This window comes from Struthio camelus, chromosome 8 (assembly GCF_040807025.1).
Source record: "Struthio camelus isolate bStrCam1 chromosome 8, bStrCam1.hap1, whole genome shotgun sequence".
In the NCBI taxonomy this organism is placed as follows: Eukaryota; Metazoa; Chordata; class Aves; order Struthioniformes; family Struthionidae; genus Struthio; species Struthio camelus.
This window is the reverse complement of record NC_090949.1, coordinates 1,866,835-1,890,797: the sequence shown is the minus strand read 5'-3', so window position 1 is coordinate 1,890,797 and position 23,963 is coordinate 1,866,835. Positions and strand designations below refer to the sequence as shown.

The following is a 23,963-nucleotide window of genomic DNA, read 5'->3' as shown; positions in this document are numbered from 1 at the left end:
ACCGAAAAGATATTATTCTTACCTATGGAAAAAAAAATCTGCATGCTACACAGTTACAAGGTATTATCAGTGAAGTTTCTTTAAGTGAACTTGACGCTAATCAGCATGGATGATACTTAGGTAAGCAGTTCAGAATACATAATTCTAGATAAATAGTACAGTGTGTGTGTGCATGCGTGCGTGTAAGGGTGGTATGCATACATGTGTTTTGCTGTTAATTCTTTCTATAAACAAGTGAAATGAATTTGGAGACTTAAAGAAAGTGTTACGGCCAGAAAGGTTGCCTCTTGTAAGGGGAGTAACATCAGTTGAATCAGGGAATCTGTATGCCATGTCAGGCGTCTTGAAAAGGGCATGGCTTAGGAAAGCTCCAGAGGGGTAGCGAGCAAAGCATCACTACAGTTGTCACTGCAGCTCAGCATGAACACTTAGATCCACCTCCTAAGTATAAAATATTCCGCTTCTTTGAGTTTTCTGAGGTTTCTGTTAAAATCAGGAGTGGCTATCTTCTCTTTACCTGCTCCTCCTGTGTACGACACACACAAAAGTATATAGAGACTACTACTTTTGTGTAAGAAAAAAGAATCCCACAGCATTTCTTTTTAATAACTGTTCAGCTACAAAATTTTATTGGAATCCTTTTATGTTCCCTCTAGAGGATGTAATGCACAAAAGCATTGCCACGGAACATATAAAATTACAAATGAAATTTATTGTAAAAAGTAGAATGTCTTCTAGACTGGTGTCAGTATTTATTTCATTCATAAACCAAAACTGCAGGTATAATATATTCATTGTCAGCAAGTTCATGGGTGTAAATTGCCATCCAACAGTATTGACTGATATAAGACAGATATTGAAAAGACAATTTAAATTTACTCTTCCAAACATAAACTGTTCCACAAAAGCACTGTAAAAACTCCTTCAAGGTTTTGTGTTGTGCTTCACACTTATGGTTAACTACATAATTTGGTTGTGTCATAATCCACTGTGTTTGGCAATTTGGCATTATAGGCCTGCAAAGCAGATTGGATCCTCACCACTTCACTGGTAGACAGTTTGAGTCTATGACGGAGCAAGCAAGAGAAGAGGTCTAGACGACGCTGGCCGGGTGGAGAGAGTTTATTTACACGATCCCGTATCTCTAATAGCTGCAAAAGTGCCGAGTCCTGTGATCCCTGAGTATAGGGGTAGTCCAGCTGCAAAATCAAGTCTCGAATTGCTTCGGGGTCGAAGTGCATGCTGTAGCCAAACACTTGGATGTTATTGATTTTCATGTAGCCCAGATTTCGCGAGGGATCAATAAATTCCAGGGGTTCGTAGTAGATGCTTTCATTGCCGTTTGGACCGTTTGACTTAATTCGACTCCTCAGATAGATGTGTACTGTCTCAAAAAACGTCTTCCACTTGTTGCCTAGAGTCAGCGTCCAGTTATAACACTGAAGGGGTAAGTCCAGCTTAGTCCGCTCCCAGTCTGGGAAATTGTTTTCATTCACAGGCATAAACCAGCTCTCAGAGTGGCTGCCCCCAAACGGGTTGACATAAACAGCGAGAACAGGCTCCAAGGTGCTGTTTTTAGTTAGGCAAATTTGAAGAGAGAGGCCCAGTATCATATGGACCAGGCTAGACTTGTACTTGTTACTCTTAAGAGTAAGGAGCATCCGCTTGCGCCAGGAAGGATCAAACCAGCTGTTGAGGCGCATGTCATTGCTGATGAAAATGGCATGGACCTCGATCCTCCGGTCTGTCTTCTGCAACAAGTACTTCATCTCCAGGTCCTGCAGGTCAGTCTCGAACCCGATGTAGTGCTCGGTCGATTCAGCCACCTCGGGCTTGCAAAGCCCTTGGCTCAGCATGTAGCCGGCGTTGCAGCTGCCGCAGCGGGTGCGATTGTCGGGGGCGCAGCTCAGGCATGCCGCGCCGTCCCCCACCGCGCAGGGCAGGGGGCTGTGGCAGGCAACCTGGTCGTTGGGGCAGCTGCACGTGTGAGTCTCTTCGGAAAAGCTTCCCAGCAGGCCGTTTTCATTACAGTAGAGAAAGGACTGGATGCGGCTGAGCCAGTAGTTTGACGATCTGCAAAGGTAAAATAACGCATTTCAGCGCTGAGAGAGACCTGAACACAGTAATTACAAACGTGTTGTTTTCCACGGGAAAGAGAAAAAGAATGCTGTTTTTAGTACCAGATTAAGACACTGCAAACATCACTAAAAAGTTGGATGACAGCATCTGCGGTCAGATAAACACCTGTATAAACTGCCTTTTAACAATGCAAAACCACAAAAGAGAGGTTTCTTTGAAAACTCACAGGCACACTGGGAACATTTGGTTGGCATCTTTGCTCTCTCTGTGCCTCCGTCAAGGAAGCCTGTCAACAAGTTACTTTTTTTTGCAATTGTCTTCAGATTAACACCTTGAAATCCTCTGCTGCTGAGATTTTTTTTCCTCATAATACTTGACCCGGGAGGTGATTCGTATGTATCTAAGCGTGTATAACTGTGCACCGTCTTTCTGTTATGATTTTGTACGTTTGCAAGCTTTCCTGTTACAGGTTGGAACCACTTTAGTGAGCTATAGAGCGGCCAAAATGTTTACCTGGACCAGCAAATAGGACCCTGCCCCCACTAAAATTGATTCAAATTAAATTCTTTGAATGACTTCCAGCACAGCAATAGCCCTATTGGAAGCCACGGAAAAACATACTGTGTTTACTTTTCATCCTCTGAAATGAAATAAAAAGATCACTTTAATATTCTTCCTGTCATCTCATTTTGGCCTCACTAGAAGCAAGAGTTAATGTCCTAATCCACGCTGGGGAAGCAGACACTGAAAGCAGCAGTTGGGGCTGATAAGGCACGGCTGCAAGCAGAAAGACAATGTCAACAACACAGTTACATAGAAATAGCCCAGAGAAAAAAATCTTCTCTCTTTGTCTGTTTTTTTCAGTTCTTCCTATTAAACCTAGCAGTGCACAGCTTAAAGAACTTGTTTTGGCTGCTGCAGAGTCACTTCTATTGTTGTCACATGAAGGATGGTGGTTGCACAGTTCTTCCTTTTTCATTGCATTGTTTCAAATAGAAAATGCAAGAGCCTCCTTCACTGCCGACTTACGTTTTGTCACCTCTGAATTTGGTTCAAGCATTTTGTAGTTCAGAAATCCTAACTTTTTTTTTTCTGACTATAAAATAAATACTAAAACTGAAAATCTATGGCATTTCAATCTGGCTTTTTAAAAACATGAAAATAAAAATCAGTAAAGGTAAGTCATTTTATACTCTGACGTCTCTTATTTTTTTCCTTTTACCAATTGTCTATTAGTATTTTACAGAAGTATAGCTATGTATAATAACATCCATGACATGAACTTCTCCATACCTACCTTCTCCTTTCTGCTTAACTGAAAGTCAACATTAAGCAAAAACACATCTGGCAAGTTTATTCCTTGATTTCCTGATTAAAAATCAGAATGTCCATTCTGTAAGCAATCCAATATCAAAATATAAGTGTTACCCCCGAAACTGGAGAAAATATTAAAACTATTGATTTCACAAGTGGAACGGGAAGATCTTGTGTGCTGTATCTGGCTTGGTTTGACAGTAACCTGTATCTACTGAGCTTGCCTCAGTACCTTGCAGGAACTGTAGTTCAGGTGTGATATGACCCTGTCTCCCATTATGGGATGACCTTTGCAGTCAGGCTACTTCTCACATGGTGTATCTTATTAGTACTATGCCTGCAATGCACCACAGCAGTCCAAGCAGAGAAGATAAGTGCTTGAAGAAGTGAAAATCTCCTCTTAAAGGGCTCGCCTTACAGCCTTTTCCTAACAGTTTAAGGCTCTCTGTTACTTATCTGAGTTCCAAAAGCTGCAAGATAAAAGATATACAAGTCCAGCTTTGCATTCTCCTTTACATCTTTGGGTTATGCCATTTGCTTTTCAGTCTCCAGGTATTTAGGCCCATACTGTTAATACCAGTTGGAACCACATGACTACTGCATTAAAGTTTAGCATTTTCAACAGCAGTTGATCAGATTTGTAAAGGCGAATTTTAGCATCATCTCCCATGTCTCTTGCCAACAAAAGTCCCATTTCTTTGAAAAGTTTTGCTATAAATTACAAGCGCATTTCCAGAAAACCCCATTTTGCATAGATCAGCTTCCAGATAAGAATTTGGATTCAGCCCAGTAGAGGATAAACATCTGAAGATACTCTAAAGATTTTCCATGTATCATGGAGTGTCAACTGTAGACTCCAAATCTGCTTGGCTCACTCACACAAAACATCAATCATGCTATACAGTTTGGATATCTAAGTATAGGTTTCCATGACATGTTCTAGCCAGATGAAAGCTCATTGTGCCTAAGCTCTGATCCAACCAAAGCCAGGTGTCTACACGAGTTTCTCAGCAGAGATTAGTAGCTTGGATTCAGCATTATGTTAGTGTGACCACGTCATTTCTGGATGGCTTGGAGATGAAGCAAGAGCATTTAACCTCTGGTTTGGAGCTCATGCAGCATGATCTTTCAACTGCACTCCAGCTATGATTTCTGAAGCCTAATTTTAGATAACTTTCTGATAGATTTTTATTAGTGTAATTTTGAATATTACTTTACTGAGCAAAGGAAGATAATCTGCAGCTTTAAGCTGATCTTGTTTCCTTTTGCTCTTGTTTCCTCTTAGGTCTAGTGGATAGAATTACAGTTTATTTTATTTTATTAGTATTCATTATTCTGCTTTTTATTTGGCATTGCAATACTTTAAAGAACAATCTGCCCTTTAATCTTCAGTTCAAATCACAAATATCACTGCTAGTGATCTCAAGAAAATAGAAAAAAATCGGGAACAACATGAACATTAAGCTTACAAATGTAAAATCAGATACCGTCTACTCTTACAAATAAGCAGACACCAACTGAATCAGGAGAAAAAGGGTGACAGAAAGATGGAGACGTCTTGAGAAAGATGCACTACTGGAAGATAAGAATTGTTCATTGTTGGAAAGAACCTCTTTAAACAAGCAAAATTACTCTTGCTGATAAAAGTTGATTTGGTTTGGGTTACTTACTTTTCCAGCCACACAGTCTCTGAAACTTTTTTCCTTGTTAATGATCACTAGATCACTATTGTTTCTGTTACAGTGACAAGCAAAACGCGTAACTTCACGTATTTATTTATTTTAATGAGCCTAACTTCCATTTTTCATTAAGAGATAGAAGAAGCAGTCTGAAAATCTTCTACATAAAATTACATACCACACAATGAAGCAAGTCTCCTATCTAAAACTTAGTTTGTAACTTAATATTCAGCTTATTAAAACAACTATATCTTTGATCGTTAGCAATTGCAAGGAAAACAAGAACTATAGAAGGAAGGTTGTTTTCTTTTTATTCCAGATGAAGTTCAAAACAATAGTCGTCTTATACTCTTTACCTTATTTTAACTTGTTATCTTGTTTTAATTAGCTAGATTTCAAGAAGCTCTAATTATACTTCCTCTCTTTGATCAGTTTAGAAGCATAAATTCTATGTGAAAAAAATAAAATCAGCTGTTTTAATTGACTCCTTTTTAAAAGTTGTCATTAAGGGATACTGTTATTCATTCTAAAAGTATTGCTTTTACCTGAGTATATTAAGAAAATTAAGTGAAAATACATGAAATATAGGCATATACCTGCTTTATTTAAGCTACTCATCCTAAATTAGATAAATTCACATTAAAATGTGATTCTAAAAGCTTTCTTATTCTCCTAGAAATAAAAGATGATCATTTTTAATTATCTGAATTAATCTTCTGGACCCTGCAGCTGAGGGGAAAGGCTTGGGTAGGAGCAGATACATCCCGCAGATCAACAGCTGACTGCACAGCTGGTGCAGCCAGACAGGCATGGCTTAGACTTTTACAATCACTAGATCCTCTCTGAGGAAGAAGGACAGCTGAAGAGGGACAGCATCTTACAGAAAATGCTGAGCAAGAACCTCTTGGCCTACAGGCTTGCTAACCTTGTGAGAAGGGCTTCAGATGAGGTCATCTGTGGCTGGAGTCCAAACAGGGGCTAGGGAAACAGCGTGTGAGGAACCACACTCCTAGGAGAAAGCAGTACACCTCGGGGCCCAGCTCAAGTGCCTATACACAGACAAAAGCAGCATGAGAAATGGACAGAAGACATTAGAGGTCTGGACACAGTTGCAGCACTACAGCTTCTTTGGGATTACAGAGAAGTGGTGGGATTTACCTAGGGTGATTGTCACAGATGTATAAAGACTCTTTAGGGAGGACAGGCAAGGGGGAGGGGAAGGCTGCTCTCCATGCGAAGGAGCACTTTGGACTAAAACTACTATTGAATGAGCAATTAACTAATAAGGAGCTTCAGTGTCAGGATCAGAAGAGAGGCCAGTGATAGGGATGCAGTGGTGAGCACCTGCTATAGACCAGAAGAGCAAGAAGAGGAAGTGGATGAAACCTTCCTTAAGCAACTGGAAGAGTGGAAACATGGCAGAAACAATCTAGGAGAGTGCTGGAGTGCATCAAGGACAAATTTTTGATACAGGTGCTGGATGAGCTGACTGGAGGAGATGCTGGAGCTGCCTTTACAAAAGGGAAGAAATGGTTAAGGATGCGAAGGCTGGTGGCAGCCTTTGGCTGCAGTGACCACAGCATGATTGAATTGCAAATCCTGAAGGAAGTGAGGAAGACAAGTAGTAGAATAGTTATCCTGGTATTCAGGAGAGCAGTCTTTTGCTTGTTCAGGGAATTAGTAGGCTGGGTCCCAGGTAAGGCTGTCCTGAAAGGTAGAACGACCCAGGAGAGCTCACTAGTCTTCAGGAACAACATCCTTATAGCTCCAGAACAGCCCATTTGGATGTGCAGGAGGTTAAACAGGTGCTGCAGGAGACTGACTTGGATGTATGGGAACTCTCATCTGAGCTCAAATACTAAAGTATTTCTGTTGAGTGTGGGGAGGAGTACTCTCTATCTGGGACAGATGAAATTAGGAGAGTCAAAACTCAGCTTGCTGATTTGAAATCGGTGAAAGACGTGAATGACAAGAAGAAGGGCTTCTACAGCTACATTTGCAGTAAAAGTCTGGCTGAGGAAAATAGAGGCTTGCTGCTGAATGACATAAGGGACCTGGTGACAGAAAATGTACTTTAATGTACTTTGTGTCTTCTTTGCCTTAGTCTTTACTAGGGAAGTCTGTTCACAGCAGACAAATGCAAAGTCCTTCACTTAGGACCAGAATAACCCACGTAACAGTACAGGCGGAGCGCTCACTGGCTAGAAAACAGCTTTGCAGGGGCCTGGTGGATAGCACGTAGAACATAAGCTAGGAGCGTGCTCTTGAGGCAAAGAAAGTCAAGTGCATTAGCAGAGCCGACAGGTCAAGGGCAGAGATTACTCCTCTCTGTATTTGGCACTTGTGAGACTTCATCTGGACTTATACCCTCTGTGCATGAGGGTTATCAACAGAATGGAGCAAGTCCAGTGGTGGGCAAGCCAAGATGCTCAGAGGACTGGAGTGCATGACATATGAGGAGAGCCTGAGGGAACTGGATTTGTTAAGGCTGAAGAACATCAGGCCAAAGGCAGATCTAAATGCTATGTTCACATATCTTATAGAAGGATGAAGCCAGGCACTTCTCAGAGATGTACAGTGAAAGGACAAGAAGCTATCGGCAAAAGTTGCAGCAAAGGAAATTTTGAATAGCGAAAGGAAAAATACTTCACCATGAAGGTAACCAACCACTGTAACAGGTTGACAAGCAAGGTGTGGAATCTCCATCACTGGAAGTATTAAAAACTTCATGGGACAAGCCCTGACCTGACTTTGAAGGTGACCCTGCTCTGAGCAGGGGATTGGACCGGATTACCTGCACAGGTTTATTACAAACTAAATTATTCTATGATTCTTCATGTTTTAAGATGCTATTCCAGTGGAAAGGTGCTACCCTCCCTCACGGTTTATTGCTAGTAGAAGAAGGATGAGGCTCTAACACCTAAGGAGGAGGAGAACCTCTCTTCTTGAGTAAGATATTGGCTCTTTCCATCTCATTAGAAATCCAAGATTTTGCTACTTTTCCTGAGCTCATTATATGAGACCAGTTTATGCTAACATTGGAATTTGAGAACCACTGAGCTGTTTAATATCCTCACAAGGACGTCAGCCACAAGTTGATTGAAAACTTCACACAGATGACTGGCATTCCAAGTCAGTAATTACCATCTGTATTATGGCAGGTAGTTCTAAATATATTATTAAAATGAACAACTATGTTGAAGGAAAATCTAAATATATCTAACAGATATCTTTGTTCATTTAAAAGGTATCCAATTTTCTCTAATAATTTTCATTATTAGAAATGCTTCACCTGTAGTCACATTCAAGATTCATTCCTTGGCCCTATGCTAGAAAATGAGAAAAACACTTATTAATCCTACTATAAGCTTTCATTGTACTTTTCCAATAGTTCTTTTTTTTTTTTTTCAAAATTGAGTTGATATCTCAGGTCTACAGAAGACACTAGGGAAAACTCATGTTGAGTTTGACAGGGCCTGTATCTGAGCCTTTGAACTTAAGCTCTGCAAGTTCAGATTAAAATTAGTAAGAGGCTTTGCTCAAAGTTTAGGATACTACTATTCTTCTCTTCAGGTATAATACATTGTAAGTAACTTCCCTTCCTCCATTCCTTTCCTCACCACACTGTTCTGTACATATTTCACTGTTCTTTTACCTTTAATCAGTTTTCTTTAATCAGTTATATTCTCACTGTTTTAATGGAGGACTACTGACAATGTAAGAGGCTACTTATCTTCAGCTGTTACTGCTTACTTATAAAAATAAATAAATAAATGAAGACAATCAGCATGTGGGGGACAACTGAAAGAACTCTGCAATTATTCTTTTAATGGCATTGTAACATTATTATTTTATTTGGAAAATTTTATTTACTGGCCTGATGCATTAGTTTTACAGACATTAATCTGCAGGACTTCTGATTTCCAAACCTCTTGAAACTATGCGCTAAGCAATTGAATGCCATGTGTTCAGTTAGAAAATTACAGGGGTAAATAGTCTGCCCTGTATGTCACATTTACATGATAAAAATAGGATAATCCTGTAAAAGTTAACGTATCAATTAACATCAGCCAAGTTTCTGATCAAAATGATCTTAGTCCCCCTCAATGAGAAATGTCAATCTTAAATGTTTTAGTAGATGACAAGTAAATGAAATAATTCTATGTGATGTTGCATTACATTACTTCTTTATGAAATACTGTCTAAGTCTTTATTCAATGTGGTTTTTTTTCACAAAATCACAGAATAGTTGGAGTTGGCAGGGACCTTTGGAGATTATCTCGTCCGTCTCCCCTGCTCATGCAGGGTCAGTTAGAACAGGTTGCCCAGGACCAGGTCCAGTTGGGTTGTGAATGTGTCCAAGGATAGAGACTCCACAACCTCTCTGGGCAAACTGTTCCAGTGTTCATCCAGCCTCACCGTGATGAAGTGTTTTCTTGTGTTTAAATGGAATTTCCTGTGTTTCAGTTTGTGCCCATTGCCTGTCACTGGGTAGCACTGAGAAGAGTCTGGCCTTGTCTTCTTTACTACCTCCCTTCAGATAGTTATATGCATTGATAAGATCCCTCCTCAGTTTTCTCTTCTCCAGGCTGAACAGTCCCAGCTCTCTCACCTTATCCTCATATGAGGGACGCCCCAGTCCCTTAATCGTCTTTGAGATCCTTCACTGGACTTGCTCCAATAAATCCATGTCTCTCTTGTACTGAGGAACCCACAACTGGACACAGTTATTCCAGGTGTGGCCTCACCAAGGCTGAGTAGAAGGGAAGGACCACCTCCCACAAACTGAGGGCAATGTTCTTCCTAATGCAGCCCCAGCTGTCTTGGCCACAAGGGCGCATTGCTGACTCATGCTTAACTTGCTGTCCACCAGGACCCCCACATCCTTCTCTGCAAAGCCATTGTCTAGCTGGTCAGTCTCAAGCCTGTACTGGTGCATAAGGTCTTTCCTCCCCAGGTGTAGGACTTTGCACTTCCCTTTGTTGAACTTCATGAGGTTCCTCTCTGCCTGTTTCTCCAGCCGGTCAAGGTCCCTTTGAATGGCAGTGCAATCACCTGGCGTAACAGCCACTCCTCTCAGTTTTATCATCTGTAAACTTGCTGATAGTGCATTTGGTTCCATCATTCAGGCAATTAATGAAGATGTTAAACAGCACTGGCTCCAGTATCAAGCCCTGAGGGACATCACCAGTGACCAGCCTCCAGCTGGACTTTATGCCACTGATCACAGCCATCTAAGCCAATCAGTTCAGCCAGTTTTCAGCCTACCTCACTGCTTGCTCGTCTAGCCTGTAATTCATCAGCTTGCCTATGAGGATGCTTTGGGAGACAGTGTCGAAAGCCTTACTGAAGTCAAGGTAGACAACATCTATTGCTCTTTCCTCATCCACCAAGCTGTTTATTCCATCAGAGAAGGCTACCAGGATGGTTAAGCATGACTTCCCCTTTGTAAATCCATACTGACTACTCCCAGTCACCTCCCTGTCCTTTGTGTGTCTCTAAACAGTATACAGGGTTAGTCCCTCCATCACCTTTCTATTCAGGATTGAGGTGAGGCTGACTGTCCTGCAGTTCCCCACATCCTCCTTCTTGCCATTCCCATTCTTAAAGATAGGAGAGACATTTGTTTTCTCCCAGTCCTCAGGAACCTCTCCTGATCACTAGGATTTTTCAAAGAGTGGCTTTGCAATGATATTGGCCAGTTCCCTCTGCGCTCATCAGTGCATCCCTTTAGGGCCCATGGATTTGTGTATGTCCAGTTTGTTTAAGTGTTATTCCAGTTAGGTAATTCCTACACCCAGGGTAAGTCTTCCTTGCTTCAAATTTCCCTTCTGGTCTCAGGGTCCTGGGATTCCTGAGGGCCAGTCCTACCAGGAAAGACTCAGGAGAAGAAAGCATTCAGTGCCCTCAGCCTTTTCTGTGTCCTTTGTCAAAGGGCCCCTGCCCCTTTTAGCAGCAGGCCCACATGTCCCCTCATCTTCCTTTCGCTGCTTGTGTACTCCTAGAAGCCTTTCTTGTTGTCCTTCACGTCCCTTGCCAGTTTCAAAACTAGATAGGCTTTAGGTCTCCTAACCCCATCCCTGCATACTCAGATCCTGTTTCTATAGTCTTCCTGTTTTTGCTATGACTGCTTCCACCTCTTATACACTTCCATTTTATGCTTGAGTTTAGTCAGGAGCTCCTTGTGCATCCATATGGGCCTCTTTCCCCCCTTTGCTTAATTTCCTCCTTATTAGGATGGAGGACCTTTCTTGAACTTAGAGGAGGTAAACAAGCTGAAGTCTGCTCACCCAAAGTCCAGGGCTTTGACTCAAAACTCCATCATCTTGTTGTTGCTGCAGCCAAGACTGTCTCTGACTTTCACATCTCCAACCAGTTCTTCCTTATTTGTAAATATGAGCTCCATCAGAGTGCTTCTCATCAGCTGCTTGATCACTTGTGTTAGGAAGTTGTCACCAATGCACTCCAGAAACTCCTGGATTGCTTGTGCCCTGCTGTATTGTCCCTCCAGAAGATATCTGAGTGGTAAGTTCCCCATAAGAACCAGGATCTGTGAACATGAAGCTTCTTCCATTTGTCTGAAGAAGACCTTGTCTACTTCTTATTCCTGATCAGGCGGTATATAGTGGACATACCCTACAATGTTCACCTATGATGGGCTGCCCAACTTTAAAATATTTTGCAACTTTTTTTGCTATGTAGTAACTTTATTTTCAAAAGAAAATACATCATTTGAATAAGTAGCATTGCAAGTGTAAATCCAAAACATGTGCTTGCTCATGTTCAATACACTATAACATTAAGCATAAGAACAAAGCAGTATGGGCACCCTATGTAATGTCTGTAGCAAGTATTTAATCATGATATGACACTTTTACCTCCCTCTCTGCCTCACTAAGTGCTTAACATCTGCTGTACATCAGATGGTTCGCTTGCAGATGATGAGCACTCAGTGAGACAGATGCTAAGTGAAAAAATGGAGACAATTTAACAAGAAGTGCATGGGCAGTAAAATACCCATTACCTATTTTTCCCTCCTTTGGAGGTTTGAGTCCAGTATAAATCTGTAAGAGAGGAACAGCAACAGCAACTACAGTTACAGACATCTTTAAAATGTCCTGCTGTTGATCTTGTGGGATCACCTCTTGGGAAGGACAGATAGGACTACAAGTGCCTTGCTTCTATGCTGTGATTCATAACAAGAACATTAATTGCTACTAAATTGGATAATGGTCTTTATGTGAATGCACTTGTCTTCCGGGAATCAGGATAAAATACTGACTTCATAGCCACCAGAAGGCCAGTGGATGATTGATCAGAAGTCTGAAAGATTTAGTGAACCTAATGAAAGCAAAGCACTACTTGAACCGCAGCTCAAATAAACATGCCTGAAAATATGTGACTATGGCTAATGTTACAGGTACGTCAGTGAGAGTCTCAATGACAGATGCAAATCCTACTCGAGAAGATGATTAAACAGAAGTAATTAAACTATTTTGAGCTCACACCTTACGATTTCACAGCTGGCTCTACCTGAGCCAGGTGTTTTGAAGCTATTCTAAAGGTGTGAACAAGCTACGGTGAAAACAATGTAAACATACTGTGAGGTAGAGAAGGAACATGATACTTCTTTGTATATGTATATAAAGAAAAGAAGAGCCTCTAACTAAAAAGTTACCTTAGCTAAACCCCCCCATTAGCACACAGAAAAGGTTATCAATTAGCTATGACAGTTTTAAGGAAATGTTGTTTCTGTACGTGAAAGACTGCTCCCAGCATAGAAGCGGATGGCGGGGGGACTGAGAAAACCTAGCTTGGTTTGAGACTGCTGCACGCTGCTCGTTCAACAGGAAAGGGCCTGGATGCACCAGGAGATCGATTCTGTGACTGTGTTGCTGGGATTAACAGCAACCCACACTGACTCTGCACTAATTTATAGAAGTAAAACATAATTTTCTCCCTGTTAATCCCATCTAAGATCTTCTCAGATTCTACACTCCTTATATCTCCATTCTACAACTACTGGCTCTCACTTTAAGGCTGATGCTCTTATTTTAAAAGCAGCAATGCACGTCACTTTTAAATTCCGCAGGGTCTTTGTGTTGTGAGACAAACAGGAATTAAGCCCACACTTTAAATGGCACAGAACAACACTACCATGAGTTACTTGATATCCCAAAGTGAAAGACATTTTAACATTAAAAAGATATTTTTTCATTATTTAAATTAGGCTCATCAAACTAGCTAAGTCTGATAAGGGGCAGCTGCTAGCTAAGCTATCGTGACACGTTCTTATCATCTTAAGAACAGACTCCTGTCATTGCTCTTATTGATTAAACAAAGCCACGTCTAATTTGCAGATCTTCTCAAAGTTGCCAAAATTCTCCCCTTGGCAAGCATAGCATTTAGCAATGACCTTTTAATGCTTTTTTTTCCTTTTACTTTTTTTTAATAAAAGGACATTGGACTAAAACAATTTAAAATTGTATCCCTGAGTAAATCTGTACATTTAGATGTTTTAACTTATTCAGAATGTATAGGGCTCGTTCACTTTGCTGGATTATATTGTATTTAACCTTTCAGAGGATCTCTACAGCTATACAGTAACGAATGTTTCCAACGAGTTGTAATTTTAGCTACATTAATATTTGTACTCTGTTCTCATGAACAAAGTTTTTTTCCTCTGAACTATTCTCCCCTGGCCCCCTTCTGAAAATTCACAAACAAAACATTGTAAGATAAAATACCTACCAGTATTTGACACAACTATAATCTTAATGACCATTTTACTATGGTGAAATCAGAATCAAACTACTGTGTGGTTCCAGCTATTCTTTTAAACAGCTTCAAAGCAGAGATAAACTTTGAAAGCTTTTACCAGCTAATGATCCATAGCACAGCAGGGATAAAGGGAATAAGGGCCAAATGAAATAACGGTGTCAAAAACAGAATAGAAGAGCAATTAGAGATGTCAAGAAAATATGATTTGTCATGTGTGGAAGGAAGGAAGATGCTTCTAAAAATAAAAAAATAGAGCTATGAAAGCATGTATTCTTTTTAAAACTATTCATCTGTTACGTATTTGCATGTGTGTTTATGGTGTTAGATCATTTTTAAGAGGATGAACTGAAAAAAGGAATATGAAAATGAGTGTACTAGACAGGTACGAAACTCATCTTGGTCCACCGATTATCCATTAATTCAGTGGGCTTTTCCAGATGCATATTAAAGTGTAATTGTAAAGAAAACATTTAGGTACTTCAATGATTGTCAGCTTGATGAATCACTTCAAGACGTTAGAAAAATAACTAACAAGCTTACTGTAATATTGGCAGCTTTTTCATCTCAAGGAAAACCAAAGAGGTACCATAAAATTTGCCAAACCGCAGGCGGAAACCCCCCCTACTTCTACAGATATCTGAGGCAGGCAGAATAAGGGCACGGTAGTGCCACGCACACAGCAGCACACAGCGCAGAGACCTGTACGCTGGCGCCAATGTGACCTCCTCCTTTGACAACAAAAAGAAAACCACAGTGCATAGATGCAAGTTAAGGTCTCGAAAGCCATATGATTAGGGTTGTCCTGAGCCATTTCTAGCCTTGCCCTCCCAGCTGGATTTATTAGCTTTGAAATGGGTTCGCATTAATGAAGTTTGAGCAATGACAGCTTGGAGCTCTCTGCTCTGCGTTCAACTGTCCACAGGGTAGAGACAGCAATGCATGATGATGGGCAGAGATGCAGCAATGAATGAAAGAAAGGGAAAGGCTTGAGAAAAAGGAGGGAAAATAATGAAACTGGGTTTTGAAATTAAAGGTCTTCCACTAAATAATCCAAGGTGAAAGTGTGGAAGTAGCTAGCTTAGGCGTGTCTAGGGTCTTAAATCACATATAGGTATGAAGCTATTGTAAAACTGTGAGGAAAGGGCTTCATCAGATTACTGGTGACTGCAATATGCTTGCATAAGGCTAACCTGAATACTTGACCCACGGGAAGAAGTGAGCCAGTGGGAGCTACTGAGACCAGCTGGATTTCCTTCAGGTCCACATACATCCCCAGGCTAAAAGCGCAATTCCAGGATGTCTAAGATACGGTTATGACCTGCTGTTGCAATAATAAAAACCATCCCAGCAGAACCCGTTTGTAGTAGAAATGCTAGAATTTGTATAAAAGATAGCCTTGCCTGGAAGACCTTGGTATGTAATGCAGCAGATCGCATAAAATATTGAAAAGTGCATGCAGGCATGCAGATTGCTGAGTGTTTTAATGTTGAATTATAGCACGGGAGGAAGCTGCAGCCATGTTCTTGCTGTCAAACAAGAATAATATAGAAAGTTCAGAGACAGGGAGATAATTCCTGAGCTGGAAGCTTTCAAATATATTGTCAGATAATTAAAAACCTGTGAAAGGGTAATTGGGTGGGGGGAAGGTTGCTAACTGGTACTAGAAATGCAAAGAAAAAAACCCCAAAACCAAAAAAATGGTGCTGAAAAAAAGCATCCAGCGCTTGGATGGAGGGTGAGAAGAACTTTAGTGCCTTCAGTTGTACGATTTTCTGGAATTAAGCCTCTATACCACAGGTAAAATCGTAGCCCCATTTGCAGTCAGTAGCAGAAAGGCAAGTCCATGATTTCACCCATGGAACTGATATAAGACCATTAAAGTTTCCCATTTTCCTACTGATTTTGAGACAGGGCCTCTGTTCATGGCTAAGTTATATAGGCATCCTTATTCCCAGGTACAAATGGCTGAAATAAAGAAATCCTGTTGCCATTCCTCCAAAACTAGCCCTAGCTGTAATTATGGAGGTAGGCTTAAAGAAAATCTCAGTTCAGCTCCTAGCTCTTTCACAAGCTGCCTGTATGATCATGACCATAGGCCAGTCTTCTCCTTAGATAATGATTTTACATTTTTTCCACGGTTTATCTATTTGGCTCATAAATCTTGGGGCCTCTATATGATACTGTGATACAAGCAGCAGTAACATATCATTTTCTTCCATTATGTAGAATCAGAATTATTACACTGAAGCAAGAATCTCCCAGTGAAGAGTAATGGTTTTAATTAAAGAATACAAAACTCGGTTCTGTATTCAGGCCTCACTTTTTGTTATATAAAAAACCCCCAAGTATAAAGAAAATAAGACTCTAATCTCAGTGTGCTTTTTTTCCCTCATGTCATATTAATACTAAAAATAACTAAAAATAATCATATTTTGAGCAAAATCTCAAAAATCTAGTACAGGCACAATAGCAGAGGGGAGTTGTTTGTTTTTCTGCTGTGGTTTTTATATTCCTAAAAAAACCCTGAAATGCAATGTAAAGTAGAAGGAAAGGGCTGAGCCACTGGGTCAGCAAAAGAACAATTTTCCGCACATCGATCTGCAGCAAAAGACAATCAGTAGAGGTCACTGAGAGTGAGGAACCAACTTCCCATCTTAGCAAGCTGCGCAAAGTTTCCTTCTGAATATACCCTAAAAGACAAAAACGAAATGAGTCGCCTCATAGAACTATTTTCTTTCCCTGCCAAATGTTGCATGATTGTTGAGATAAGAATTATATATACATCTATATATACACATATACAGGCAATTCAGAATGATAATCCTTCTTATAGACTGCTACAATCCGATACACCTTTCCAGTCTTCAGTACAGGCTTTCTCCCCTCGGTCAGAATAACCCAAAGGAGTCGTGAGTGCTCCTGTCGCTCAGGGCCAGGAACCAGGAGGATTTCCTGGTAACCGGTCAGAATTTCTTTTGGCAGAACCAAGTCAAAGTGTGTAATTCTGGTGTATGCGCAATTCATTTCGGAGTTCGTTCACTCCTGCGTGATAATTTAAAACGCTGGTGGAAAAATCCAAGTTGCTAGGGCACATCTCTCAGACGTCTAATTTAACTTCATGTTTCTTTATTTTCTAATCGGCTATTTTATTTGCTTTAGAAAACCAGGTTGGGGGCAATCTGTTAAGCACATAGCTTTCTTTTCTGCATCAGTGCATTAGCTGTTAAAGAAAAGCTCAACAGGAGGATTTTGAACAAATAGGCATGAGAAGGACTGTGTGCGCTTGTGAACCCCCCCCCCACCGAAAAATATATGATGGGTAATCGACTGTAAATCATAACCTGAAGATGTGACAACTTTTGTCACTGAGGAAGAGCATATTACTCTTGAGAAGCTATTATAACCTTCCTAGATATTCAGTCTTGTTCTGTTGAGTTGATTCCCTGCTTATTATTATGTGTTTGTGTCTGCTGTACTACCAAAGGGAAGAAAGAAAACCTGCCCATGCAGAAGAGCCTGCTTAATACCGCGCAATTTTTGTTTTGGTGAACATAATCCAAAAAAGCCAGCTTAAGTTCTTCTTCAGTGAAACCAACATGTTGCTCCTGAGAAGCATTAATTTAAGGGGCCTGCCTTTCGTAGAGACTTCCTAAAAGTTAGCATTAATAACCAAAACCATATTGGAGCAGACTACATTTCCTTGCAACAAACAAACACACAAACAAACAAACAAACAAAAATTAATGGCTATATTCTTTTGACAAGTGCAAACAGACAGATAACATTTCAGAGCCTACAACAGCACCCGTGTTAAGACATTTTTAGCGTTCTTAGCATGGTCATTTTTAATAGCTGTGCAGTATCTTTGATTATGTGGGATACTAAAGACTCTGGATGATTTCTATCATTAATAAAGTCTCCAGGATGCTTTCCCTTTATATATATGAAATGCACACACTCTTCCTTAATACCATAGGCATCCTCTGGAATTTTTATCTCTTCCAGAATGGCCGGCTGCTCTCAGCTGCCCAAAATATCTAGTCTAGGTAGAAGCCTCCCCCCACCACCCAAAAAGTCCTGGAAACCCAGTCGTTATCTCAGGGGCTGCCACTGAACCATGGGCACGAGGGCCATGGTGGCAATGGGGGAACGATGATGGTGTTTCTAATTAATGGAAATGACTGATGAAATGTGATAAATCTGATTTTCTGGTGGGGACAGAGAGATGGTAAGAAGTTTCCTGAGCGCAAGAAGCTGGGGAAGACAGACTTAACAAATAAATGAATTACAAGAAAAAGCTCTGCTCAATCATTCAAGTGTAACTTGCCGGTCACAGCCTAAAACTCCAGAAAAACCAGCAGGTTCAGTATGCTGATGTCAAGCTGTTAAAATACTCTCCTGTTAAATGGGGTCTCTGATATTAAATTCTACTGAAATACAAGCAGCCTGTTTCTGGAGAAGAGCCTGCACAAACTGCAGAAAAGTGTAACGCTGCCCTCACTTATTACACAATGAAAAGCCACGTACAGCAGCTTGCTCTCCTTTGCTTGACGTATTTGGAAGTCAGACGCATTCATCTTGGAGCCTATATACAGAATACAGAGCTCACGTTTTTGCCCTGTACAAAATCATGCCGCAGTTCGATAACGGTGCGCTGTTAACTAGTTTTGCTCGGCAACTTCAAGCTGGCGAGTCAGGCTGCGAAGTGTGAAGAATTTCACAGGGATCGTTTCGAAACGGTTAACTGCCGGGGTCACAGCACGACCAGGGTGTTGCCCCAAAGCATTGCAGCCGTTCTTCGCAACGCTCTGCAAAGGGTATTTTCCTTTCTACTACACTTACAATCAGAAAGGACGACGGAACAAGCACGAAGCCATCCTGTGTGCTGCCAGGAGCGTCCTCCCCTGCGTTTTCGGTGGCAAGGCAGGGAAAGGGGAGAGCAAGCGCCTTGCAAAGGATCTTCTTACGCGTTTGGGCTGGATCGGGTGACTCGGCATGTACATTCAGGGAGCATTTAGGGGTGCGGAGGGATTCGGGCTGGATCTTCTCCAGCCCGCTTTGTGTGATACTTCTCTCCCGCGCGGCAATGCCTTTCCCCACCTCGTCTCCAGCTGCTACCGTTTCGCGGTGGCTTTCGACCGGCAGCAAAGGCGCGAGCGCTCCCTCGCCTCCGCCAGCCGCTGCGTTGCCCCCGCGACACAGCCCGCCCAAGGGCTGAGACGCCCGAATCCGCACAGCAGCCTGTGCTTTCCCCAAGGCTGCTTGCAGCTGGGGGTGACATTCCCGGAAAGGGACAGAAAAGTTAACCCTGCACAAACAGGGCTTGCTTGGTGGATTTTGAAGTCAACGCTTTCCAGCAGAAACGCAAAGCGAACGTAACGTGAAGAGCGCAAAATAATGTTCGCTTTACAGCTGGTGGGAGTTTGACGCTTACGGCAACATAGCTCTGTCGAACAGTACTGGTACCTCTATGTGTATTACTTCACCTGCGTAATTTGCCTCGCTGCGGACTTGCTCCGGAGAGTGCTGACGCCAGCGCAGAGGCTCCCATCAGGTTTAGAGCACTCGTGATCAGCCCCCTACGTAGACCCAGGATTTTTTAATGCCAGACTATAGCCCTGTTAGAAATGACATGCCAGGCTAAAGGCTGCAGTTCAATGGTGCAATTTAAAATATTAAGGAATAATGCCACCTGTACTTGCAAACTGCAATATGTTGCAGAGGATCTGTATTCATTCAAATATAACTCGATTTAATTCTTTTAATACCATCCAGCAGCTTCCACGGGCTGTTTTTAGTTTCTATGGAAACCATTTTAATTATTATTTTTTGCGTAGGGCTGAATTTCTGCTTGGACAGCCTGCCCACATATGGATACTTATGTGAAAAACCTATAGCCTTAGTTTCGGGAGTAAAGGAGCTGTTAGGTACTCTAAGTACCTAAGTAAGATAGGTCAGAAGAACTGCAGAGAGATGGCATAATCTCCAGTGCATCCTACTTTTTTCAGCAAGTTTTGGATTGCAGCAAGCGGTTGAATGGTGTAACACAATTTAGATTTAGGGCTTTTACAAAGTGCACCATTAAAAAAAAAAAAAAACGTGCTTTGCTAGCCAACTTGCATTCAGAAAATGCTTAAGCATGTAAGACAAGCTGATGAGAATATGTTCAAAGCAACGGCAGTAATGCCAAAATATAATTTCCCCCTCCCCTCCCAAATCAAGGTACTTAGCCTAAAGTCAAGCGTAATTCTCAAGCGCATGAACAGAAGGCAGAAAACGGTAAGACTGACTGAACTGTGACAGGCTGCCGTAGGTAACTGATCCTGCTGCCCTTTACTAAAGCATGAACCTTTCCTTTGAGTTAAGAAATGACAGTTTAGGAGCAGAACGACCAAACTTGAGACAGAATAAAAGGGAAGAAGAGACGGGGAAAAAAGCAGCAGCCCTCTCCAGAAGCCTAACCTCAGAACTGCAGTGGCAGAAAGTAAAAAAGGTTATTGATAAACTCTCACAATATTCTGCAGGAAAATTATCCTTCGTAATATTGGAAAGCATTTTTTGTTTTCTTATTGATTACTTTTTAATTTCTATTTGCTTATGATTAATGTATGATTTCTTTGGAATGCAGCGCTATAATAGCTTCTGTAAATACGGTGCTAATTATGATCACCCTATACGTAACGATGATCAGATTTTCCTCTGAACATTGGTGGGACATGTCTTGCTAATAAACAAAAGACAGTCAATACACTTTTCTTCTAGAGAAACAGTGCAGATGTTGAGGAAAATATATCATTTACATGATGCGGAGAAATGTCTTATTCTTCCAATAGCCTCAGTGCAATTATAGAATAATTTTCTTTTTTTTTGGAGGTGGTAAAAGGGGGAGCAAATAAGTCCTTCAGTCAGCTTAAAGGGAGATGATAAAAGGTCGTTTTCTTCCTCTTTTGCCAAGCACTAGTTCAGACATCGGGCATAGCTGCAATTCTTTTTCTCCTCGAAGAAAGATCGCTCTCAGGAATGATAGTTGGGTAAGACTTTCTGCCCTCTTCTGAGGACAAAGAGACCCACATTTTTACAAAGTTACTTCTCAGGGTCCTATGAGTCCACATCACCATAGGCTCAGAGCTGCCACTGCGTTACCTCTCTCCTTCCCTTTCCCTTCTTCACCGACCAACAACCTTAAAAACACCAACAGCAAAATTAAGCATTTAAAATTCAGAATTGCAGACTGTGGGGCCTGCCCATAAAACAAGGACTTCCCCGCCCGGCACGCATGCCCTGGGAGCCATCCTTTAATTTTCCATCCTGTCCTGTTCTTCATTCACGTGCATGGAAAAGGGCCCATGGCTTTGTCGCGTCTCACTCTCTCTTACAGGGGATTTCAGGCAGTTTTAGTCCGCAGTGAGTCATACCGGATATCCGAGTTGTCTGCATAACAAGTTTTCAGCACCTGCAATAACCGTGACAGAGCTCAGCCCTAGAAATACGCAGCGTCTCCGCGCAGGACCCACGACCACGGAGATGGTTTGCGAAGACGTCGTTCCGGACGCGGCTCCCTTTGCAGGATCTAACTGCGTGGGTGAGCAGCACCTGGTGTGTGCAAGACAATTGCAGCAGGACAATAACACGCAAACACTTTACAGATGAGCACGCACGCCACGTTTCCAGGCTCAGGAAGCCCTTTCCGATTAAAAAGGGATTGTCCTTAATAGAGTCAATGAACGGGCATCGGAGTATTTGTGCTGTCTTCTTTTGCAGGGTTTTTTTTCTTTTTTGCCTCTTTTGTAATGCATTTACCCCAACTGTTTCTGCTTGATTGTCCCGACAAGACGGCAAATTCCTTTTCCTGCCGTCTGTTGCTGAATTCGCTATTTTCTACAAGTTTGCTATATATATACATATAGCTTTTTTTTTTTTTTTCTGCTTGCTACTTTAGAGAACTTACTGTAGATAGGCAACATGATGTTTTCATTTTGGCTTAGCAAACCCTTAGCGAGACAGGTCTTGATGGTTCGATTAAAAATAAAGGACTGAAATTTTGCTCCTACATTACCTAGGTTGAAGGGGAGTTAGTTGTTTAGGAAAAATGACTCCTAATTTCCTCTGTCTCTACAAACTTATAGCCTATTCCCTCTGAGATGTTATCACTTCCAGAGCTTGTTTTTCGTGCAGCTGAAAAGTGCTCTATTTCCATTTGCCGGCTATGCTTCTGTTTTCAATGGCCCATTCCTTTACATATCTGAAAATCGGCAGGGGCAAAAGTAATACTGGCCTCCCATTTTCTGCAGCACTGTATTACAGTGACTGTGTTCCCTCGTGGAGTTATGTTTGCTGCTTCTATTTTCTTTTGTTCCTTAATCTCCACATGAATGTTTGTTAAACTTAAACTCGCTCTCTGCCCTTTGCATGCTGCAAAAGATAATATGAAAATCTGTCCGTGAGGACGGCGCTGATAATTAACAGGGAGCTCAAAGGAAAAGGAAGGAGCAGTGAATAGATTTTCTGCTCCATAAATAATTTAAAAGGGGGAGAATTTTAGGGAAAAAATTGTCACATAGGGAAGTTCTCAAATATGCGTGCACAGATCTCATTAGGAGACGAGATACTCAGCAAGGATAAATCAGCACAGGATCATTTCTGGCTCTGAGACTTCCCGTAACCTCATTGCCATTTAATTTTTCTCATTTGGCCTGTGGAACCAGCCTTGTTCGCTCGGTAGTTTGGTTTTGTGGTGGTTTGTTTTGGCAAAGACTTCTGATGAAGACGCCTGAAGAAAACGTTAAGGGGAAAGCTCTGATAGCTGCAGACTGTATTTGAATGTCATCATTTGGATGTGTTTTTTCAAGCATCAGAAGGAAGATGGCTTTTTAACTACAGAACACAAAATTTGTTAATATGTTTTTTTGTATATGCATCATGCATTAACGTGTTTCTGCTACGGTTAATATATTTGCATTACTCTTACTTATTATCAGGAACAGTGATAACATCACCTACTGTTACCCATTTCTTTCTGACCTGCCAAAATATTTCTTACTAAACTTAAGTTTCTCCTAGCAGGACCCATCCTCGTAGGTTCTTGCGGCACACACAAGTGACACAGCAGTAACGTATCGAAACTGCCAGCAGCAATGGCCGGTGCTTTCCAGTACACGGTCATTGCCTGTAACCAGGCAAAGAAATGCAACGACCCCAGACATGATATTTACAAATAAACAGCTGAATAAAGATAATCTACTGTGGCAAACTGCAATTTTAAAATTCCATTTAATGTTTTTGTCTCTTATTCGTTCACTGGCAGCTTATTTTGTCTATAGGAAACTAAAGATGATTACAGGAAAGTAGTATCTGAGCCCGTGTCGACAGCTAGTTTGGTCTTTAATAACATACTGAAGAACTTGCAGTTCAGAAATGCATATTTAACTAACATTACTCTTCTATTAAATGACGAAAACAATGAGTTAAAATTCTGCTATGGCAGGTTTATTTGTGTAAAAGACCTTCAGAAAATTTTGGTTAGTTCTACTAATTTTCTTTGAGTGTCTTATCTTTTTGATAGCTGCCATGTTGACAACAAGTTCTGCTGCAGATTGATATGATTGCTGCTGCAGAAATCAAACTGAATCCTCTTCCTAACGGACAGATAAAGTTGAAGTTAATGAAAAGAAAGAGCTAATATTTCATTAATGATAAAATTATACTCTGACTCCTTCCACGTAACAGGAAAAGGAATAAGAGAGAATCTGAGCAATAAGAAGGACCTTTCCTTGTCAATCAGCTGGTCAAAAATAATAAAAGCCTTGAAAAGAAAAGCTATTAGTAAAGGAAAATACCACATGCTATAAAAAATAACTTCATTTGGACAGTTAGTGAAAAAAAAGGTTTTATATCAGCTCCTGTCTTCCGCATGGCAGTAAATTGACACAAATCAGATATGTTTTATTTGTTGTTATTGTTAACCGTTGTCTTATTGCAAAACATTTTATGCAGTATGCTTAATATTATAAGCGTGCATTTAATTTTAGCTATGTAATGTTGCTATCGTGAGTCTTTAAAAATTGTAATTAGTAGAAAACATTCAGAGGAAGGATCTCTACCATCACTAGC

General features: G+C 41.1%; 1 protein-coding gene across 3 annotated transcripts in view; it reads right to left on the bottom strand.

The window, feature by feature from the left end:
- Positions 1-595: 595 nt before the first annotated feature.
- The window catches only part of BRINP3 (BMP/retinoic acid inducible neural specific 3), a 225,061-nt gene continuing 201,693 nt past the window's right edge, over positions 596-23,963 (bottom strand). For all 3 annotated transcript variants that reach the window (XM_009674513.2, XM_009674515.2, XM_009674514.2), the window contains exon 8: positions 596-2,073. In XM_009674513.2, coding sequence (XP_009672808.1) covers positions 957-2,073 — 1,117 coding nt within the window. In that variant the 3' untranslated portion in view covers positions 596-956. The remainder of the gene's footprint in view (positions 2,074-23,963) is intronic.